The sequence below is a fragment of the Panthera onca genome, chromosome D1 (genome assembly GCF_046562875.1).
Source record: "Panthera onca isolate mPanOnc1 chromosome D1, mPanOnc1 haplotype 2, whole genome shotgun sequence".
Classification (NCBI taxonomy): Eukaryota; Metazoa; Chordata; class Mammalia; order Carnivora; family Felidae; genus Panthera; species Panthera onca.
The window spans coordinates 97,404,568-97,426,344 of record NC_138348.1 but is presented as its reverse complement, the minus strand read 5'-3'; the positions used below and the strand labels follow the sequence as shown (position 1 = coordinate 97,426,344).

General features: G+C 39.8%; 1 protein-coding gene across 7 annotated transcripts in view; it reads left to right on the top strand.

Annotated features, from left to right (window-relative positions):
- Positions 1-21,777, top strand: part of ARHGEF12 (Rho guanine nucleotide exchange factor 12) — a 150,338-nt gene that overhangs the window by 99,057 nt on the left and 29,504 nt on the right. For all 7 annotated transcript variants that reach the window (XM_078432851.2, XM_078432852.2, XM_078432850.2 and 4 more), the window contains 11 exons: positions 2,872-2,946; positions 5,208-5,300; positions 7,402-7,512; positions 7,790-7,888; positions 13,691-13,733; positions 14,037-14,142; positions 14,575-14,712; positions 15,399-15,431; positions 15,762-15,876; positions 16,574-16,679; positions 18,609-18,821. In XM_078432851.2, the coding sequence (XP_078288977.2) occupies positions 2,872-2,946; positions 5,208-5,300; positions 7,402-7,512; positions 7,790-7,888; positions 13,691-13,733; positions 14,037-14,142; positions 14,575-14,712; positions 15,399-15,431; positions 15,762-15,876; positions 16,574-16,679; positions 18,609-18,821 (1,132 nt within the window). The remainder of the gene's footprint in view (positions 1-2,871; positions 2,947-5,207; positions 5,301-7,401; positions 7,513-7,789; positions 7,889-13,690; positions 13,734-14,036; positions 14,143-14,574; positions 14,713-15,398; positions 15,432-15,761; positions 15,877-16,573; positions 16,680-18,608; positions 18,822-21,777) is intronic.

The following is a 21,777-nucleotide window of genomic DNA, read 5'->3' as shown; positions in this document are numbered from 1 at the left end:
GGGAGACACAGAACCTGAAGTAGGCTCTAGGCTCTGAGCTGTCAGCATAGAGCCCAATGCAGTGCTCGAACCCACCAACCTTGAGATCATGACCTGAGCCGAAATTGGACACCTAACCGACTGAGCCACCCAGGCACCCCTATAATAAGTATTTGAATGAACAACAGAACGAATGCAAGTTTGGGCTCTATCTTGCTTGCAGTGGAGAGGCACGATCAGAAACATGTCGGTGTGGCAATGAATTGGAATAAAGAGACAGGGAGATCTGTAAGGAAAGAAGATTGCTTGGCTTAATAAGACCCTAGCAAATGTGTGCTGAATGGCTAATAAAGAGTTACCATTTATTGACTTCCTCCTACTTTGTGTCCACAGTCATGCCTGCGGTACAAATATTCTTTTATTAAACTCTCATAATAATATTAAAGAAGCAATATCACTATCTTATAGATGAAGAAATTAAAGCCAGGTAAATAAATGGGTGTTGTGGAAATCCAGATGAGAGATAATACATCGCAAACTAGGATATTTACTTGAACACATAACTAGTTTAATTCCTACAAGGTCTGTTGGAAGCTTGAGATGTGCTTTGTTTAGCTTGTGGATTTCCATGTTTGTTTCATTTGTACTCTGTTAAGACCACAGGAACCAATGGGTCTTACTGTCTTTTGAATCAGTGCTTTTACTTGTTTCCCATTTTCTGCTCCCATTTTATAAAATAATATTCTTGTAATGTTTGTGATACCATTGTTATTGTAAAATTCCCTGCTTATGCTCACCTCAGAGAAAGCTGGGAAGAACACCCATGTACCCGGTTCTCACAGCAGAAGCAAGTACATCACAAATCAGCATCTAAAATGTAGAGCATCTGTCTGGTTTTTGTGAATCTGTGGCTGATATTTTAAAAACAACTTACTTTGGAAACTTTTAAACCTATTCAGAAATAGAGGCTAACATAATGATCCCTTTTACGTACTTGATCACCCAGCCTCAAGTCATCAACAAGTGCTCAAACTTGTTCTGTCTGTATCCCTCATTCTTCACACCCTCCAAATACAGGATTCTTTTCAAGTAAATCCATGACATTATTTCATCAATATGTGTCTTGAAGAGAAAAGAGGACTTTTTCAAAAATACAGGCATAATAACATCATCAAATCAAATTTCTAAGTATGTAATTTGATTACCCTAATTGTCTCATAATGATCTTTCTGCTGTTGGTTTATCTGAGTCAGGATCTAGTCAAGGTCTTCAGCCTTTGGTTCATAAGTCTCTTAATTTGTTATGTCCTTTTTTTTTTTTTTCTTGCTGTTCTTTTGTGACAGAAACTGGGTCATATGCCCGGTAAAGCAACCCACATTTTAATTGTATTTTCATGGTGTTGTTTAACATGTTCATCTCTCTATATTTCCTGAAAGCTATTAGTGAGATCTAGAATCTTGATCAGATTAAGAGCTGTTGTTTGGCCAGAACAATTCATGGGTGGGACTGTGTATATCCTGTTACATCACATCAGGAGGTGGATGTCTGGTTGTCTTTCTCTGACTGTAAGTTTAAAGCGTGCAGACTATGTCAGCATGATTCCTTCATAATCAACTTTTCCATTAAGCTTTTATATAATGTTGTCACCAGTCACTGATGATCAAAATGCCTGCATCCATTCTTTAGTGGTTTCAAAAGGATGATATTATAATTTTGTCATTCCTTCTATGTTTATTAGATGGAATCATTTTAAAAGAATTTTGTCTTACTAGCTTTTAGGTGACCCTAAAATATAGCTGATACAGGAAATGCGGGATAAATACTTGATTCTTATCCCATCATGTACCTGTTTCCAGAGGAGCTGGTACCCTAACAAGATCTAAAGGTCACCAATGTGGGGATGTGTGTGTGTGTGTGTGTATACACACGTGTGTAATATTTTGAATTCATAGATTTTAACATATTTGCTTATTGTGTTTTAGTCCATTGCAGTCATTGTTTCTTTTTGTTGCTTAAATTGTCTGTTTTTTGGGCAGTGGGAGCTCCTTCTAGTTGTCTTATGTGTTCTTTTAACATGACCTCCCAGTAATTTTGATAACAAGTTATCAGCAACGCTTTCTGCTGTGACAAGATTATTCTATCTTTATCTTTTATGTCTCTTGTCCAAGACCCAGAGTCGTCCATTTGTCCAAGGTGGAGCTTATATTTGAAGCTACTGTTTTTATCTTGTGCTGTCTTAGTATATGTATAAATAGCATGCGTGTTCCCCGTTGGCATTCACACAAAAATCTCTTGCACCTCATTTTCAGCTGCTCTGACGAATGGCTCCCTTGCTGTGGAGTGTTCCTCATCCTCCAGAATCGAAGTTCCACACATCATATTCTTTGTGTTTTGTATTCGGTCATCCCAAACATACCCTGTAAATTTTAGAAGAATCCACACGTCACTTCTACACGATACTCGCAGAAAAATAGAAACTTAATCTCATTCCTATAAATAGGCCAAAATGCTTTTAACTTGCATAGAAAGAAACAGTTGGGGGCAGAGGGGGTTAGAAGTGGTGGATAAAGACAGAGTTTGACTTTGACATAACTAGTTTGAGAGATACATAATGCATCCAGTTAGGTTTATTTGGTAGAAATTAGCCCTCAGTCCAGGAGATGAGGTACAACTATTCTGTTAGTGTGATATTGTTCATCAGCATAACACTCAAAAGGCCAAGAGAATAAGTGCCTTGCCAAAGTCGGGGAAAAAAATAGTAGAGTGAGGTATGATGCAAGATCCTTTGTGGTTTCAAATACAAATGTGAAATCCGGAACCTTGTTTTCCACCCTATTTTTCCTTGTCCCTTTTTGGGGAGCCTGTTGAAATGAACTGAATGTCTTTTTTTAGAGTCCCAAGAGTGCCCTGAAAGAGAGGATTTATCTAGAGGAAAACCCAGAGAAAAGCGAAGTGATTCAGGACACTGTGAGTATGGAGTCCATGAAGCGGTAGGGCTTCCTTTCGCTTTCCTTCCACTTCAGTAACAGACACCCCTGATATTTGTGTATTTGGGGATGGAGGGGGAGTGGGGAGAGAAGAAGCTTATTAAACTGATTCAGTAAGATTTGATAAATGGAGAGCTACTCCATGATAGTAGTATTAGGTGGTTCAGTGTTACTTTGCTTATTGTGGTAAAAAATGCGTAACGTAAAATTTTCCATTTTAGTAATTTTTAAGTATACAGCTTATTGTCATTAAATCGCATTGACCTTCGTGTACAACCGTCACCGTATCTGTCTCCAGAACTTTTTCATCTTCCCCAGCTCAGAGTCAGTATCCATTAAACACTGACTCCCCACTCTCCTCTCCCCAGAGCACTTAACAACCATTGTTTTACTCTGAATTTGACTAGGTTCGGAACCTTATATAAGTAGCATCATACAGTGTTTGTCCTTTTGTGACTATCTTATTTCACTTAAGGTTCATCCATGTTGTGGCCTATGTCAGAATTTCCTTCCTTTTTAAGCCTGAATAATAGTCCATTGTTTGCATATACCATGTTTTGCTTATCCATTGATCTGTCAGTGAACACTTGGGCTGTTTCTGCCATTTGGCTTTTGTGAATCATGCTGCTGTGGCCATGGGTGTAAAATATCTATTCAAGTGCTTTCTTTTAGTTCTTTTGGGTATTTCTTCAGAAGTGAGATTGCTGGATTTTGCATATTCTTATGTGAATACTTTTAACATTCTGCTTTTGTTTTCTAATTAGATGTGTATAAAGTTTTATAGTAAAAGATTTAATTAAACAGCAAGTGATCCGTCAATAATTAGCAACGTAAGGGTTATTGAAAATTCAGAGACATGGAAACAGCTATAAAATCAAAAGTTGTCTTGACAACCACTCTGAACAAATTTCTGTTGTTGCACCATTTTTTAAAAAATTACAAAAGCCTTAGAGTTTAAAAAAGAAGCAGTAAAAATGTCAGAATCAAGGTTAGAAGACGCAAATACAACGGGCTGCAGCACACTTAAGGAGGGAAAACTTAGCTACATACGACTTCATGTATCTTGTGGCTACACGCGCGTACCTTCAGCTCTGAGATGCACGTGGCCCCCAAGTCAGGATCGCCCCACTGTCCTTGCTCAGCCCCAGATCCTGCATGTCAGCTGCTGTCAGGTTTGAGCCAAACTCATGCCTTCCTTGTTTCCTCCCCAATTTTTATTTCCTTAATACTGTATGGCCTTTGATTTTAGTATTTATGGACCTCATACGTCGCATATTTTTTATATCGTATGCTCGTGCCCTCACTGCCTTCTTCCTGCTCAGTCCGTCCTTGTGAGTGAGCTGACAAGTGGATGAGCTGTGGCACGGGAGGGAGATCTGCCAACCTACATTTTCGTGTTTGCAACTCTGGTTCTTTGTTTCTGTACAAAATGATTTTAATTTTGTGCGATTGCTTGAAAATTTTGTTGCATTATGCCAGCGATTTGCAACCGGGAGTGATTTTGTCCCTCAGGGAACATTTGGCAGTGTATGGCAACGTTTTTGATTGTCATGGCTGGGAGGCTGCTGCTGGCATGTAGTGGGTGGGTAGAGGCCCAGGATGCTGCTTAACATCGTACAATGCACAGGACGGCCCCCACAACAAAGAATTATCCAGCCCAAAATGTCAGCAGTGCCAGGGTTGAAAAACCCTGCATTATGCACTTAGGAAAATGAATTGAAAATGAAAAAACAGGGTTCAGTGACAGCTTTCAATTATGCGATGTTAATAGAAGTCTTTGTGTTAACCTCTTCACTCACTTCATCTTATCATTTCTATTCTCATTTCTCCTTTGTCTTGTTGTCTTCGTTCACTTTTCCTAATCTAGCTTTTGAGAATTGTAATTATTTACAGAAGCCAACTTTCTGTCTGGAACAAGGTTTATATGAAATGAGTGGAGTACACAGAGATTAGAATCAGATATCCAAGAGTGTAGTGAGCAAAAGGTGTTAATTATTTCCAGAGGAAATGTTTTTTTCTCCCTAAGAACAGTTGATACTGTTGTGGTTTTCTTTGCTAAAATGATTCATTGCCTTGAAAATTTGAGATCCACTTCTTTGAAAGTGAAGCACTTAAAGAAAATCAATAAAATGAAATCTGGTTGGTTGACTGAACCATTTCTTTTTGATGATTTGGCTTCATTTTTTCTCTGAATTTGACCAACAGATAATTTCTCTATTTTTTTTCTCTGAATGTTACCAGGACACTCAGTCACTCATCGGGAGCCCCTCTCCCCGAATGGCACCTCATATTATTGGAGCAGAGGATGATGATTTTGGTACTGAACATGAACAGGTGATGGCTTTTTTTCTAAAAAACAAATTGTTAATTATTGGAGATGTTTACTTTGTTACAAAAATGAATGCTTTTTGGAGATTGAAATTGTATTTGTAAAGATTTGAAGCTGTATCTTAGAGCTAAGATTAATTGCTTGGCTTAGTTGTTTATTTTAGCTTTGACCAATAGAAATGACTTTGCTTTTAAAGCTGATAAGAAGTGATTGATTTACACTAAAGTACTTCCTTTTGGGAGAGGAGGGTGCAATTGTAAATATATCTTTTTTTGATTTAAAATTCCAATGGTTTGGAAATATGATTGGCTTGATTTCTTGGTTTTGTATCCCATGATCTTGCTAATAAACTCACTACTTCTAGGAGCCTTTCCTTTTTTTTAGCTTTTTATTTTTATTTTTTTACTGTTTATTTCATGTTTGAGATTGAGAGATAGCGTGAGCAGGGAAGGGCAGAGAGAGAGGGAGACACGGAATCCGAAGCAGGCTCCAGGCTCTGAGCTGTCAGCACACAGCCCGTTGCGGGCTTCGAACTCACAAACCTTGAGATCATGACCTGAGCCAAAGTTGGACAATTAACTGAATGAGTCACCCAGGTGCCCCTCGGAGCTTTTTAAAATAGCTTTTTGGGGGGCCCCTGGGTGGCTCAGTGGGTTAAGCATGTGGCTTGGGCTCAGGTCATGATCTCGCAGTTCATGAGCTTGAGCCCCATGTCAGGCTCTGTGCTGACAGCTTAGAGCCTGGAGCCTGCTTCAGATTCTCTGATGCAAAATGTAAGGTAAGCTCATTTTGTGTCTCCCTTTCTCTCTCTGCCCCTCCTTTGCTCACTCTCTCTCTCTCTCAAAAATAAAACATTAAAAAAATTTTTTTTTTAAATACATAAAATTAAATGGCTTTTTGGGATTTTCCACATAGACAACCACATCGATTTCTTTGTTTCCAATCTGTTTATCTTTTATTTCCTGTTGTTACCTTTATTGTACTGGTTAGGACTTCCACTATGAGGTTGAATTGGAGTGGTAAGACAGGACATTCTTGCCTTCTTCCTGACCTTAGGGAGAAAGATATTTAGTCTTTCATCATTAAGTGCGATGTTAGCTATAGGTATTTTGTAGATACTGTTTATTAGGTTATGGAAGTTTACTTCTATTTCTACTTGCTGAGAGTTTTTTGTCACGAATGAATGTTGAACTTTGTTAAATAATTGACATCATACAGGTTTTTTTTTTTTTTATTTAGTCTCTTAATATGATAAATTACATTGATATTAGTATGTGGGACCAGATTTGCTTTCCTGGGATGAACCACAGTTGGTCATATAGTTTTTTATTATAAAAAGGTCGTATCCTTTTTATTTATTACCAGATTCAGTTTGCTATTATTTTGCTGATGATGTTTACATTGTTTTTTATGGGGTATATTGATCTGTAGTTTTCTTTTTTTAGAATGTCTTTGGTTTTGATGTTTGGGTAATGCTGTCCTCTTAAAATGACTTCAGAAGTGTCCCCTCCTCTTGTGTTTTTTGAAAGAGATTGTGAAGAATTGGTATTATTTGTTTAGATTAACTTTCTTTAATTTATTTAAACATGAGAAATTAAATGGAAATTGTGAGTCAAGATTACCTTAAGTTGAACTATTAGTTTTCTGTGTTCAGTGCAGTTAGGGAATACAATTATTCTAGGAGTTGTCTCACTTAAACTTCTACATCTCCATTTTCATACAACCATTTCTGCGATTAGCTCAAAAGGAAAGGAAGACACCTATTTCATTATTAGGCAAAAACCTCCCATTACCTTTTTAGAAGTGTTGCTACACTGCTTTTTTACTTACTGACTTGTAGACATCTGAGTTCCTCGGTAATTATCTATTGAACTTGCATTCTCCTAAGATGGTTTTTCTTCCAAGCTGTTTCCAAGAGATTATTAATTTCCAGAGGGAGAGATTCCAAAAGCCCAGGTGCTCATAAGTTCCAGTGAAATTTTTAAGATGTTGAATTTTTTTAGGGTATGTCAAAGTGAAATTTGGGTAGTTGTGTTTAACTGAGCTTACCTTACATTTTGCATCTGCGTGGTGGAGTTACTGATGTATCATTATTTCCTTTTCTAGATCAATGGGCAGTGCAGCTGTTTCCAGAGCATTGAACTGCTAAAATCTCGCCCTGCTCACCTGGCTGTTTTCTTACACCACGTAGTTTCACAGTTTGACCCTGCAACGTTGGTAATGTATTTGACGATTTAGCCAATTCAGAGTTCCTACATTGATTCTTATACTGTAAAACTTTGCACTTCTGCAAGATGAGTTGCTAAGCATATACGGATAGATACGTAAGATAGTTGAAAAGTTATTTATTTGTAAACTTGCTTGCATGGTAATGATTACATTGTCTGTAGTGGCCTACCTGTGGGAAACTTTGCTACCTAGTGAAGATCTAGCAGATTATATTTTTCATGATTTCTCACTTTCTTTCTCTTTTCCGTTTCTTCCTCTACTGCAGCTCTGTTATCTCTATTCAGACCTATATAAGCAGACCAATTCCAAGGAGACTCGGCGTGTCTTCCTCGAGTTTCATCAGTTTTTCCTGGATCGATCTGCAGTAAGTTACCAAGTTAATATTATGTCATCTGCACTGTCGTACGTTGAGTTATTGGTCTCCTACTTCCAGTCTGCCCTCATATTTTTGGACATTATTGTTTTGGACTTTCTGACATCTGACTTGTGTCTCAGTTACTGATTACTCTTGACTGTTACTCTTATTATTTTTAAATTAGTTGTAGGCTCTGAATTCTCACAGTAGGTCTTAGGGGGTATACACGTACGTTTGGGCTTATACATGTGCATAATAAGAGAGTGAAAAGGAGAACCCAAATGATATATGTATATATTGGGATCCAGAGGATATTGCTGGTATAATGAACTCTGGTTGGCCTCTTTGAAGTTTAGAGGCACAAGTTTAAAAAGTGGTGGAAAAGATCTTACATGAATGATAATAGTGTTTTATTTTATTTTACCAGTAGAAGTCTTTTTTTTTTTTTTTTTTTTATTTTTGGGACAGAGAGAGACAGAGCATGAATGGGGGAGGGGCAGAGAGAGAGGGAGACACAGAATCGGAAACAGGCTCCAGGCTCCGATCCATCAGCCCAGAGCCTGACGCGGGGCTCGAACTCACGGACCGCGAGATCGTGACCTGGCTGAAGTCGGACGCTTAACCGACTGCGCCACCCAGGCGCCCCATTTTACCAGTAGAAGTCTTTATGAGATTTTTAAACTAATGGGTTTTATTATTCTTGGCCTCGTGGTAGGGTAAGTACCAGCCCGTAATGCTCCCTAGATAATTGTGCTGCGGTTCCCGAGGCGTCTTCCACGTTTGCTCCTCTCTTCTATGACTGTGTCACAACTTCCCTCTCCGGAAACCTCATCGCCTCCTCTCCTGCCCTTTCTCAGCTCATGACCTTGCTGTTTCTTTGAGAAATTTGAAGTATCTGCAGGTGAACTTCTACCAGATATCAACTGCCTTCATTCATCATAGTATATGCTCTGCCCTTTCTCCTGACGTTGTGGAGAGACTGTCTTGTTTTATACCAAGGTGACTCTTCCCCTGTTTACCTGGACTGCATTTCCTTCTTCCTGCTTGACAACATCATCTAGCAATTGCCATCCTTTTCTCTGATATCGTCAACTTTTTGTTCACGTTAGCATGCAGACGTTGTGAGTTTACCAATCCTAAAACAAACATACCCAGAAACATTTTTGTCTCCACTTCTCCCTCCAACTCTTACCTCATTATCTTTGTATTCCTTTACAAAGTTGCCTGCACACCTACATGTTGCAGAATACAGTTACCTTTTCAGTGAGGCCTTCCCTGACCAACCTGCTTGAAATTTTATCCCCTTCACTTCTGTCACCTGTCATGTGTTATTTTTGTCCATAGAACTTTTATTTTGTTGGTTTATTTTGTCTGTATTCTTACTCTTCTGCCCTGAATGTAAAGCTCCATGAGGGCAGATATTTTTGTTCTGTTTGTTCATTGCTACTTTTCCAACACTGATCGATCCTGGAAGAGTGGTCACTTTGATATTTATTGAGTGAATGAGTTAGGGTTCTGATTATACTGCCACTGTTTAAAATATTATAGGGGCGCCTGGGTGGCTCAGTTGGTTAAGCAGTCTGACTCTTGGTTTTGGCTCACATCATGATCTCATGGTTCATGGGTTTGAGCCTGCTTAGGATTCGCTGTCTCCCTCTCTCTCTGCTCCTCCCCCCCTCTCAAAAATAAAACAATAGACTTAAAAAATAAAATATTGTACGTATATTCATTAAGATGATTTACTTCCATGAGGAAACTATAGTATATTGAGGTATATTTGAATTTCACATTTCCTTTTTTTAAAATCGAAGTACAGTTGACATTCAATATTATATTAGTTTCAGGTGTACAACATAGTGATTTGACAATTACATATATAATGCTCACCATGGTGATAACTATAGTTATCACGTCACTATACAAAGTTATTCTAGTATTATTGACCTGTATTTCCTGTGCTATACTTCTAATCCCTGTGACTTATTTATTTTTTTATTTTTCTGATAAGTTTTTGATTCCAGTTCAGTAACAGACAGTGTTACATTAGCTGAAAGTGTACGGTATAGTGATTCAGCACTTCCCTGTATCACCTGGTGCTCATCACAAATGGACTCTTGAATCCCCATCACCTATTTAACCCATCCCCCACCCACTTCCCTCTGGTAACCCTCAGTTTGTTTTCTCTAATTAAAGAGTCTGTTTCTTGGCTTGTCTCTCTCTTTTTTTCCCTTCGCTCGTTTGTTTTCTTAAATTCTGCGTATGAGTGAAATCATGCTGTATTTGTCTTTCTCTGACTTATTTTGCTTAGCATTATACGCTCTAGCTCCATTCATGTCGCAGCAAATGGCCAAGATTTCATTCTTTTTTAAGGCTGAGTGATTTCCATTGTACGTATATATACCACATCCTCTTTATCCATTCATCAATCACTGGACGCTTGGGCTATTTCCATATCTTGACTATTGTAAATAATGCTGCCATAAACATAGAGTTGCGTGTATCCCTTTGAATTGGTGTTTTTGTATCCTTTGGGTAAATACCCAGTAGTGCAATTGCTGGATTGTAGGGCAGTTCTGTTTTTAACTTTTTGAGGAAACTCCCTACTGTTTTCCAGAGTGGCTGCCCCACTTTGCATTCCCACCAGCAGCACATGAGTGTTCCTTTTTCTCCACATCCTTGCCAATACCTCTTGTTTCTTGTGTTGTTGATTTTAGCCATTCTGACAGGTGTGAGGTGATGTCTCATTGTAGTTTTGATTTGCATTTCCTTGATGGTAAGTGATGATGAGCATCTTTCCATGTGTCTGTTTGCCATCTGGATGTCTTCTTTGGAGAAATGTCTGTTCATGTCTTCTGCCCATTTTGTAATTGCGTTGCTTTTTGGGTATTTAGTTTTATAAGTTCTTGTTATACCTTGTATAGTAACCCTTGTGGGATATGTCATTGCAAATACCTTCTTCTGTTTTGTAGGTTGTCTTTTAGTTTTGTTGGTTGTTTTCTTTGCTGTGTAGAAGCTTTTTGATTGAGATATAGACCCAATAGTTTATTTTTGCTTTTGTTTCCCTTGTCTCAGGAGACGTGTCTAGAAAAAAGTTGCTATAGCCAATGTCCAAGAGGTTACTGCTTGTGTTCTCATCTAGTATTTTTATGGCTTCAGGTCTCACATTTAGGTCTTTCATCCATTTTGAATTTATTTTTGTGTATGGTATAAGAAAGCAGTCCAGTTTCATTCTTCTGCATATTGCTGTCCAGTTCTCCCAACACCATTTGTTGAAGACATTGTCCTTTTCCCATTAGATATTCTTTCCTGCTTTGTTGAAGATTAATTGCCCATATAGTTGTGGATTTATTTCTGAGTTTTCTATTCTGTTTTAATTGATCTATCTACGTGTCTGTTTTAGTGTCAGTGCCATATTGTTTTGATGACTACAGCTCTGTAATATAACTTGAAGTCTGGAATTGTGATGCCTCCAGCTTTGCTTTTCTTTTTCAAGGTTGCTTTGGCTATTTGGGGTCTTCCGTGGTTCCATACAAATTTTAGGATTCTTTGTTCTAGTTCTGTGAAATATATGGTTGGTATTTTGGTAGGGATTGCATTAAATACGTAGATCGCTTTGGGTAACATAGACATTTTAACGATATGTGTTCTTCTGATCTTTGAGCGTGGAATGTCTTTCCATGTCTTTGTGTTGTCCTCAGTTTCTTACATCAGCCTTTTATAGTTTTCAGAGTACAGGCCTTTCACCTTGTTGGTTAGGTTTATTCCCAGGTATCTTATATTTTTGGTGCACTTGTAAATGAGATTGTTTTCTTAATTTCTCTTTCTGCTGCTTCATTATTAGTGTATAGAAATGCATCAGATTTCTGTACCTTGATTTTGTATCCTGTGACTTTACTGACTTGGTTTATCAGTTCTAGCAGTTTTTTGGTGGAGTCTTTTGGGCTTTCTACGTATAACATGTCATCTGAAAATAGTGAAAGTTTAACAACTTCTTTACCAATTTTGATGCCTTTTATTTCTTTTTGTTGTTTGATTGCTATGGCTTGGGCTTCCAGTACTTTGTTGAATAGAAGTGGTGAGAGTGGACATCCTGTCTTGTTCCAGACCCTAGGGGAAAAGCTCTCAGTTTTTCCCTATTGAGTAAGATGTTAGATGTGGGTTTTTCAAATATGGCCTTTATTATGTTGAGGTACGTTCCCTCTAAACCTACTTTGTTGAGGGTTTTTATCATGAATGGATGTTGTACTTTGTGACTTACTTATTTTACAATTGGAAGTTGGTACCTCTTAATCCCCATCACTCATTTAACTTATTTCCCACCCTGTTTCCCCTCTGGCAACCATCAGTCTGCTCTGTATTTATTAGCCTAATTCTGTTCTTTGTGTGTGTTTGCTCATTGGTTTTAATTCTTAGGTTCCACATGTAAATGAAATTATACAGTATCTGTCTTCTCTGTCTAGACCATCTGCCTTGTATAATACCCACTTGGTCCATCATGTGGTTGTGAGTGGCTAGGTGTCGTTCTTTTTTTATGGCCGAGTAACAATTCCACTGTGTGTATCTACCACATTTTCTTTATCCATCCATCTATTGGTGGATAGTTAGGTTCCTTCTATATCTTGGCTGTTGTAAATAATGCTGCTATAAACATAGGGGTGCATGTATCTTTTTGAATTAGTGTTTTTGTTTACTTCGGGTAAATCCCCAGAAGTTAATGTCACATTTCTTAAGAGCTCCAAGCTAAGTCAAATCTTTATTTTGCTGCTTGTGATCTGTATTAAATTTATCAGTATTAAAGTGTAATAACGCTGATAGATTTATTTGCTGATTATTCTTTCATGTCACAGGTGGTTTATTTATTTCATATAAATACAGAAATGAGCACGTATATACTTTTTTACATTTATGCTAGCAATACTTCTAGGACAGTTGATTTGAGCTACTGTGTGACAACGTCAGTGAAAGAGAAAGCTTTGAAATCCATTTCACTGTTCTTCAGATGAATTTGGAGATCTCATAATTTGCAGCAGACTTATTTTTTAATGTAAAGCTTTAGATCTTACAGGAACTGTTTAAATTCCCAAAGTATATGACAAGTAGGTATACGTTATAAAGTAAGCATGAAGAGGTTAAGATACTTTCTTTAAATACAAAATAAGTTGTTTTCTAAGATACTTCCCAGATTGATGAGAGGGAAAACACAACTATGTGGTAATAGGACCGAAAACTGCAGTTATTATGGGGAAAATCCTAGCTAAGAAGTTAATTATGACACGGTTACCTTAGTTGGGTCAATAGTAAAAACTATGGATGGTTATTGGAGATTTAATACTGCAAAGGCTCGACATTGACACCCAGTACCTTCTCATCGGGGCATGAATGTTGTGAGGGTTCTTTCACTTTACATAGGAAATTACTGGTAATACGTGGTTTGGAGTCTCAAGTACAGCAAAAAAAAAAAAAAAAAAAAAAAAAAAGTCATGATTATATATGACTAAATTTTTCATACCATATATACACAGTTTCGGTGTTAGCTATATTGATTCAAATGATGTATATAACTGATTATATTAACCAGTGATTATAGATATTTCCTGTATATGATCATTGGGGGAAAGGGCCTATTTTCATGTTGAAACAGTGGTACATTCCAGAGCTGTGAAATTTGGATGGGATAAGTGAGCTTAAACCTGAATGTGATTGTAAAAATAGTTATCCAAGTTGTATCTCTTCACTTTATACAAGTCCTTATATATACACCTTATATAAGTATTTAGTGTTGTTTCACTTTTTGTTTGCATTTTTTTTTAGCACCTGAAAGTTTCTGTTCCTGATGAAATATCAATAGATCTAGGTAAGTTTGGAGTATCAATATTCTGGAGAATTATGTCTCTGTTAGATATGTAGCACAGTTCATCTCTAAAGGTTTTATCTGTCACGTGGTAATGAGCAGATCATCTGAATCACAACAGAAAATAGATTCTGTAATACATTAAATGTATATGAAATTGGAATTGTGAGGTAAAAAACAAAATGCACTGAAGACCTTCTCTTTGTCTTACTCCAAGTTTGTACCAAATAGCATTGATATGTTGCCAGTTATAATGCACAGGATATACCTTCACATCAGGTAACTCCTTGCCTTTTCTTTATGCAGAAAAAAGAAGACCTGAGCTTATACCTGAGGATCTACACCGCCACTATATTCAAACTATGCAGGAAAGAGTCCACCCAGAAGTTCAGAGGCACTTGGAAGATTTTCGGTAAGCTTGGTGGCAGATATAAACTGATATGGTAGTTCTGAAGGAGCTTTCTGTTTAGGTAGGAAAAGGTTACACATTAAGTCCTTGGCTTAGCATATGGTCTTTATCACTGTGATTAAAACATAAGGAATACCTAGAGTCGAAGAGTTGGCATGGTACTGAGTCCACAGTCCCCATTCTGTATGCTTTCAGGATTTGAGCTCAGGGCTCCTCTAGGCTAAGTGTGTTCCTTCAGGATGTGTGTTCTGTTGAGTGATCGCCTCTAGAATTCTTTTCCTCTGGTGTCCTAGGTGACAGGGGCCCCAAAATAGAAAACTGTGACATTTCGCCTGTTGCTAGAAACTCATAGCCATGGAAACTCTGATGAAACATCTCCAGAGGGAGACGGTTCTTCTCTAGGCCACCTCAGGAAGCTTCTCCTGTTCCCTTTAGGCAGAAACGTAGCATGGGGCTGACCTTGGCTGAAAGCGAGCTGACAAAACTTGATGCGGAGCGAGACAAGGACCGGGTAACTTTGGAGAAGGAACGGGCATGTGCGGAACAGATTGTTGCCAAAATCGAAGAAGTGTTGTAAGTAACAGAAGCGTGTGCAGATGCACCCTCTCTCTTGAGATGCTCCTTAATGCTTAAAGCACACTTTGAACAAACTCAAAAGGGGAGTCAGACCATGTATGTGGAGCCATGTATTTTGGTTTTAACATTTTAATTTTTTTTTTTAATTTTTAAATGTTTATTTATTTTTGAGAGAGAGACAGAGCCTGAGTGGGGAGGGGCAGAGAGAGAGGGAGACACAGAATCCGAAGCAGGCTCCAGGCTCCAAGCTGTTAGCACAGAGCCCAATGTGGGGCTCAAACTCACAGACTGTGAGATCATGACCTGAGCCGAAGTCAGACGCTCAACCCACTGTGCCACCCAGGCACCCCTAATGTTTTAATTTTTAAATTTTGCTGATGTTTTAGAAAAGTTCTTGTGTTTCTTTTTCTGGGTATTGGTAAAATGAGTAACTATAAAATGTCTAACTGATCAGAAACACTTCCAGCGGTTTCAGTTCATGGGCTTTGAAACTGTTTGAGGTCAGAAAACATTTACAGTTGATGACAGGAGAAAAGCCTGTAGTCCCCTAGAGGGTTAGGGTTTCTCTGCTATTTCATGCCAGGTGACAGATTGAGCTCTGTTCTGTTGCTTCAGGTATCTGAGTTAATAGCAACTCCTTCGTTAAACTTTAATGTTTAATTTTGAAATATTTTTACTTTTAGGATGACTGCTCAGGCTGTAGAAGAAGATAAAAGGTAATATAACTGGGTTTTTTTCCCAAGAATTTTACAAAAAAAAGAAACTGTCTTTTCTAAGTCCTAAATTATGATTTCTTTCTTTTAACTTCAAAGTATAGAGTGTCTCCCTCTGGTGGCCTCTGTTTTAGTCAACTAATATTCTAGTGTCTTGAGTAGAGTCCTTTTCTATTTGCAACCAGTAGATACCTGCTTAGTTTTTTCTTGATGAATGAATTCTAAGAATTCCAGTATTGAGTTGTTTTTTTTTTTTTTTAAATCATTTGATGTCTTTATTCTGCCCACCCTCCCTTCTCAGAGTCCTTCTTTGACTTAATCCTTTTCCTCCAGTTCAACAATGCAGTATGTTATCCTTATGTACATGAAGCATTTGGGAGTAAAAGTGAAAGAGCCTCGAAATTTGGAGCACAAGCGAGGTCGGATTGGATTCCTTCCAAAAATCAAGGTAGGACTGGATACTAGTGTGTTCACGTCCCTATGCTTCTTTACACGGGGTCACGGTGCCTTCCTTCGTCTTCGTATTTACCGATTCAGCAAGTTAGCGTTGGGCATGCTAACGTGTGTAAGACGTGGTCCCCGTTCTCAAGAAAGTAAAAAATCTAGTGAGACATTCAGGCATGGAAACCAGTGATCAGACAGTGCGAGGAGTGCAGATAGCACTTTATGCCGAGTGCCATCCCAGCTCTGTCACGGCCTCAGTCTTTCCTTTTATGGCGCCGGTCACAGTGTGTGATTATTTATGTTTTCGTTTAGTTTTTGTCAGACGGGGAGGCTCTGTGAGGGCGAGGGCCTCCTTCGTCGTGTCCCCAGCTTTTAGCACAGTGCCATCACGCAGGAAGGGCGTATTGTCTGTTCAGCAGAGGAATGAATGGCTTGGAAGTGGCTCCCGGTAAATGTGTTGTCAAACTACTTTTTTGTTTTCCAAAATTGTCAGCTCGAAATAGGTTGAAAAGACATCTTGAGTTTGATGTGCACACGGTACTGTGTGTCGGCCTCTAATGAGTGCTGCGTGTGTGTCTCTCACTTGCATTTAGCCAGTTCTTTCAGCTGACCATTAGAATTGCGTTTCTGTGTTCGACGGCGACAAAAGAACTCGACTCTGTTGTGTGTCTCTTATCTCTCTGGTTGTACCTTGACTCTAGCAAAGTATGAAGAAAGATCGAGAAGGCGAAGAAAAAGGGAAGCGCAGAGGATTCCCCAGCATCCTGGGACCCCCAAGGAGACCAAGCCGTCATGACAACAGTGCAAGTATGTGAAGCTGGAAATGGCGCGTTCTCACCAGCTCCCTCCATCTTCCCTTCAGAGGCTCAGTTAACTAGAATGAAGTATTAGAGAAAGGTGTTCTTGAAATGATTCCACTGAATTTCCAATGTACCGTGCTGGCATTCAAGGTTATTTCTGAGCTAACTATCCCCACGTGGCTCTATAATTATCTTAAACACCTTCTTTAGGGGCACATGGGTGGCTCAGTCGGTTAGGCGTCCAACTTCGGCTCAGGTCATGATCTCGCGGTTTGTGAGTTTGAGTCCCGCGTTGGGCTCTGTGCTGACAGCTCAGAGCCTGGAGCTTCGGATTCTGTGTTTCCCTGTCTCTCTGCCCCACCCCGGCTTGTGCTCTCTCTCTCTCTGTCTCTCTCTCTCTCAAAAATAAATTAAAAAATTAAATAAATAAATTAAAAAATACATTAAAAAATTAAAAAAAAAAAACTTCTTTAATTGTAGTATCCTGTCAGTTGTCCATAACATAATTTACTTACCTATTCGGATTTTATTTGCATTCAACTTCTGTTAAATAAAAAAAACAAAAAACAAAACAAAACAAGAAAAACGTGCGTGGATTTCTCCACCATTCTTTGTTTAATCTTTTTATACACGTATTACTCACTCTCTCCATACTTGTACAATGTCTCCACCTCTCCATTGTGCTTCGTTTCCTGATCTCCCTCCACCCTCAGGCCTAACGGAGAGAGATCGGCCCTCTGCGGGAGAAGTAGGGAGGGTGGTACCACCGGGCGGGAAATTAGGTCATGGAGTGGTCTTCGACCGGGCAGCACCGCGTTGGAAAATATTGGCGAGGTTGGAGTGGGAGTGGCATTGTGCGAACAGCGGTGCTGGGTGTCCGACGCCGGTAGCGGTGTCAAATACCAGTAGGGCCCCAAACACTGAGAAGATGAAGGACATTTAGAGACGAGGTGGAGAAAATGGAATATGTCTTTTTTTTTTTTTTTTTTTTTTTTTCTTTTTTGGAGAGAGAGAGAGTACATGTGTGAGCGGGGTAAAGGGGCTGAGGCAAAGGGAGGGAATCTTAAGCAGGCTTCATGCTCGGTGAGCACAGAGCCTGACACGGGGCTCCATCCCACGATCCTGAGATCGTGACCTGAGCCGAAATCAAAAGTTGGAGGCTCCACTGGCTGATCCACCAGGTACTCCAAGAATGGAGTCCTTCATAGGTGCTGCCCATGAGTTCCAAGGGATACAGAAGGAGAATTGTAGGAATTAGGGAAGGGAGAAGTTTAGGATTGGGGAAGTCCAGAGCTATGTGAGGGTGCGCGGTGCTGTGGGGGATGATGACCCGAGTGTCTTTAGCTTCCCGTGGTTACCGATGCAAACAAGGATAGTGAGCAGGCTGCAGATTAATCTCGATCGTGTCTGAGGCACATTATGATGGTGCGGCTGTGAGTGTTGGGGGGCGGGCGGGGCCTTCCCAAGGCTCACAGAAGGCTCCATCGTCACTCTTACAAGTGAGTACGGTTCTGTGTGCGTCCGTCTCTTCTCTCAACACGCTCCCTCCCCACCATTGCTCTCCTCTCCTTTTCTCCCTCTTGTCTCTCCTTCTCACTGCCACCTTCTCCTCCCTTTCTCTTCTACCTTCCTCCACCTTCCCCTGCCTTCCTCTCTCTTTCCCTCCCTCCTTTTCTTTTTTTCTTCTTCTTTCCCCCTTTCTTTCCGTCCTTTCTTTTGCTCTCTTTCTCTCCCTTTATTTTTCTCTTTCCTTTTTTTCTCCTTTTCCTTCTTTCATTTCTTCCTGTCTTATCTATCTGTCTCTCACACAGTATAATTCACAAATATTTTCCATGTTCCAGACAATTTTGAGATCCTTTACATCTTCTTCTTCTTCTTTTTTTTTTTTTTTTTAGATTTTTGAAACATTCATTACTAACCATTGCTTTCTGTTCAGTTGGCAGAGCTATGGAACTACAGAAGCAGCGGCACCCTAAGCACTTATCCACACCCTCTTCTGTGAGTCCTGAGCCTCAGGACTCTGCCAAGTTGCGCCAGAGTGGGTTAGCAGGTGAAGGAACAGACGTTGGGTACCTGCCAGCCAATTCCATGTCCTCTGGGGCTTCAGGGGCCACTCTTTCCCAGGAAGGAGGGAAAGAGAATGATCTGGGTGAGCGAACGCTGTAGTGCAACTTCACTAAGTCTCAAGACTTTAAAACGATCACACTAAGTCGGCAATAGAGTGGCATATTATTTTAATCAAGCCTGAATCCCAGTTTAACTTCATTTTAACGTTTTAATATCTTCTACAGCTGGTGGTAAATCTGTGCTAAGTGATCATTTTGAATTCTCACCAATTGAGGAATATCGATCGAGCGCTCTGTCAGGCATTAGCTCTGTATCCGATGCTAGCACACAGAAGTGACACTTAGATTCTTGCCCTGTGCTGCTTAGTCCCGTGGGGAGATAGTCACACTAATAAAAAATTCAGATTGTGCCCGATCCAGTAATGGAAGGGTAAAAGAAGTGTTGAGGGGATTTAGTAGCTAGAAGCAGACCTGGGGGGAGGCTGAAGAAGACTTTTTTAAAAACCTGAGATACTAGAGGTGTTTTGTTGTTGTTGTTTTAATACTATAGGGAAGCCAGGAAGGAGGAGGAGGTGGAAGATGCAGGGGACAGACTGTATATAACGAATAGGGAAGAGCTTGGAGAAGGAGAGAGGAGATGAGAGGCAGAGCGTGTGTGAAGGGCAAGGGGACTTGAGTAGAAGAAGATGTAAAGTAATTGTAGGTCACTGGGAAAAGAGCTTATTACCATATTTCTTCATACTTGTTATAATGGGTTTCTTAAGCAAGTGAGCTGGGTGAATCAGTGGTGTTATTTGGAGAAGGGAATGCCTATCTATACTGGCGATTTTGGAAGCAGTTCAATTTCTGGTATGACAGGGTCGAGGATAAAGCTATGGGAGTGGTCGCTGAAATGGCATAAAGGAAGTAACTAGAGACGAAGAAAGTAAGGGGCCAACAAGCCAGGGGTTTGAATACCTTAATAGCCCTGGGTTTTGAGGTCACCTCATGTGATAGCAGCAGAGAGAGGGAAGCTGTGAGCCAGCAGCCAAAGGTTCAGTATTGCTAGATGATTGTCGTGAGGAGGGAGAGCGTGTGATAGTATCTCGGAGTGAGAGTCTCAGGCGACAAGAGGTTTTTACAGGAAGGCAAGATAATGGTCTGACAGTAGTATTGAGGAACAAGGGTATCTACCTCCGCTCTGCCCTGAAGTACACAGCGTACGATGGAAACATCTGTCTCCGTTTGAGAGCACTGTAGCAGAAGAGGTCATCGCCAGTGGGGTAGGCAGGTTTTTATTTAAGACAAAGAAGGAGGGGTGACATTTGTAGAAAACTCTGGAGGTTTTATCTTACGTGGAATTCTGAAGATGTTGGGTTGAGTACGTGCATTAATTCATGGCTCCTAGCTCTCACTGAAATAAAAACATGGCAGATGGGTAACCAGTAACAAATAAATAAAAACCATGAAGAGAAAGGAAGTGGAGGAAGAGAACATGTTATCAATAAGTAAGAGATTTCAACAGAGTTTGGGGAGATTAAAAGTGGACAAGAGTGGTTTGATGAGTAAAACAACATAGAGGAAGCTGGAGTCCATAATCCGTACAAGGGGTCCCAGACGGGGAGCCAGTCTGCCCATTAGAACCCTGGAAAGATGTTGGGCTCAGCAGTTGGCATGTGTTACATGGAGCGCATGAGTAAGAAATAAAGCTGAAAATAATTAATTGAAGGCCTGTAATCAAAACAATGACGTCAACAGTTTCTGATCTTTGCATTGTAAAATGTGAGCCGTCTGTCATTTATGTACCAGAAGAACATGAGTGTGCTCTTTTAGAGGAGTGAGTGAGTTGTGTGGGGAGAGCTGGGTAGGTCCTCCTTGACATTAGTGCCCTGGAGGGCATTAATTAGGACGTTAGTTCTAACAGTTGGGGGCCTGAAGCCTGACAGGAGACATGCCAGGGTCTCACCCTGTCCAGAGAGCTCCCAACTGAAATGGATCTGCTTGTGTATAGCTGCAGAAGAAAGCCCCAGCAGCTACTCAAATACGAATAGTATTACTCGCTGTTGAAAAAATTTGCTTGCTAGAGTCAAGACCGAAGATAATACATTAATGCCAAACCTGTTGATGGCGTAAAAAAAGAAAACGAAATAAACAGAAAAACCGCCCCTAGCAGAAAACTGTAATTTAGGTAATAGACAAGAACGTTGAAAAAATACCTCTAAATTAGATAGCATACTTGGGGAAATTTTAAAAAGCATTACATCTGTAAAACAAGAATAACAGTACTATGAAAAAGGAACATTCAGAAACCAAAGAGAAATGATTTAATATAACTATTACAATACAATAACTACCGTATTAGTTATCAACTGCTTTGTATAAACCACCTCAAAACTTTATAGCTTAACACACAAAAAAAACACTCCTTGTGTCACATTTTTGGTGGGTGGGGAACTTGAGAGCAGCTTAGCTGGGCAATTCTGTCTCATGTGGTTGCGGTCAAGGTGTCTGTCGGTCATCTGAAAGCTTAGCCGGGGCCAGGAGACCTACTTCTACGCTCAGGGAGGTGGCTGGTGGCAGGGGGACTTACTTAGCTCCTTGCTGGAGGCATTGACTCCTCACCACACGGGCTTCTCCACGGATCTGCTTGAGTGTTCCATGACACGGTAGCCAACTTTCTCCGAAGTGATCCAAAAGACAGAGCAAGAAAGGAGCCTCGCTATCTTTAATGACTTAGTCTCTGTCGGTGCACATTGTCACCTCAGCAAGTTAGAAGCAAGCCCCTAAATCTAGCTCACACTCAAGGGACAGAATAATTAGGCTCGACCCCTGAAGGAAGGAGTATCAAAACTTTGTGCACGTTTTGAACCACCAGAGCTACCAAGAATTAAAGAAAAAAAAGAAGTCCGTAAAAATAAAGTCAAGGAAATATTTCAGAATGTATATCAGAAATACCAAGAGACAGAAATTGGAGAGACAAGAATTATATAGAGAGAGAGAGACTCACTTGAGAGGTCCTATATCTGCCTGTCTGATGAAAGATCAACAGAGGAAATGGAG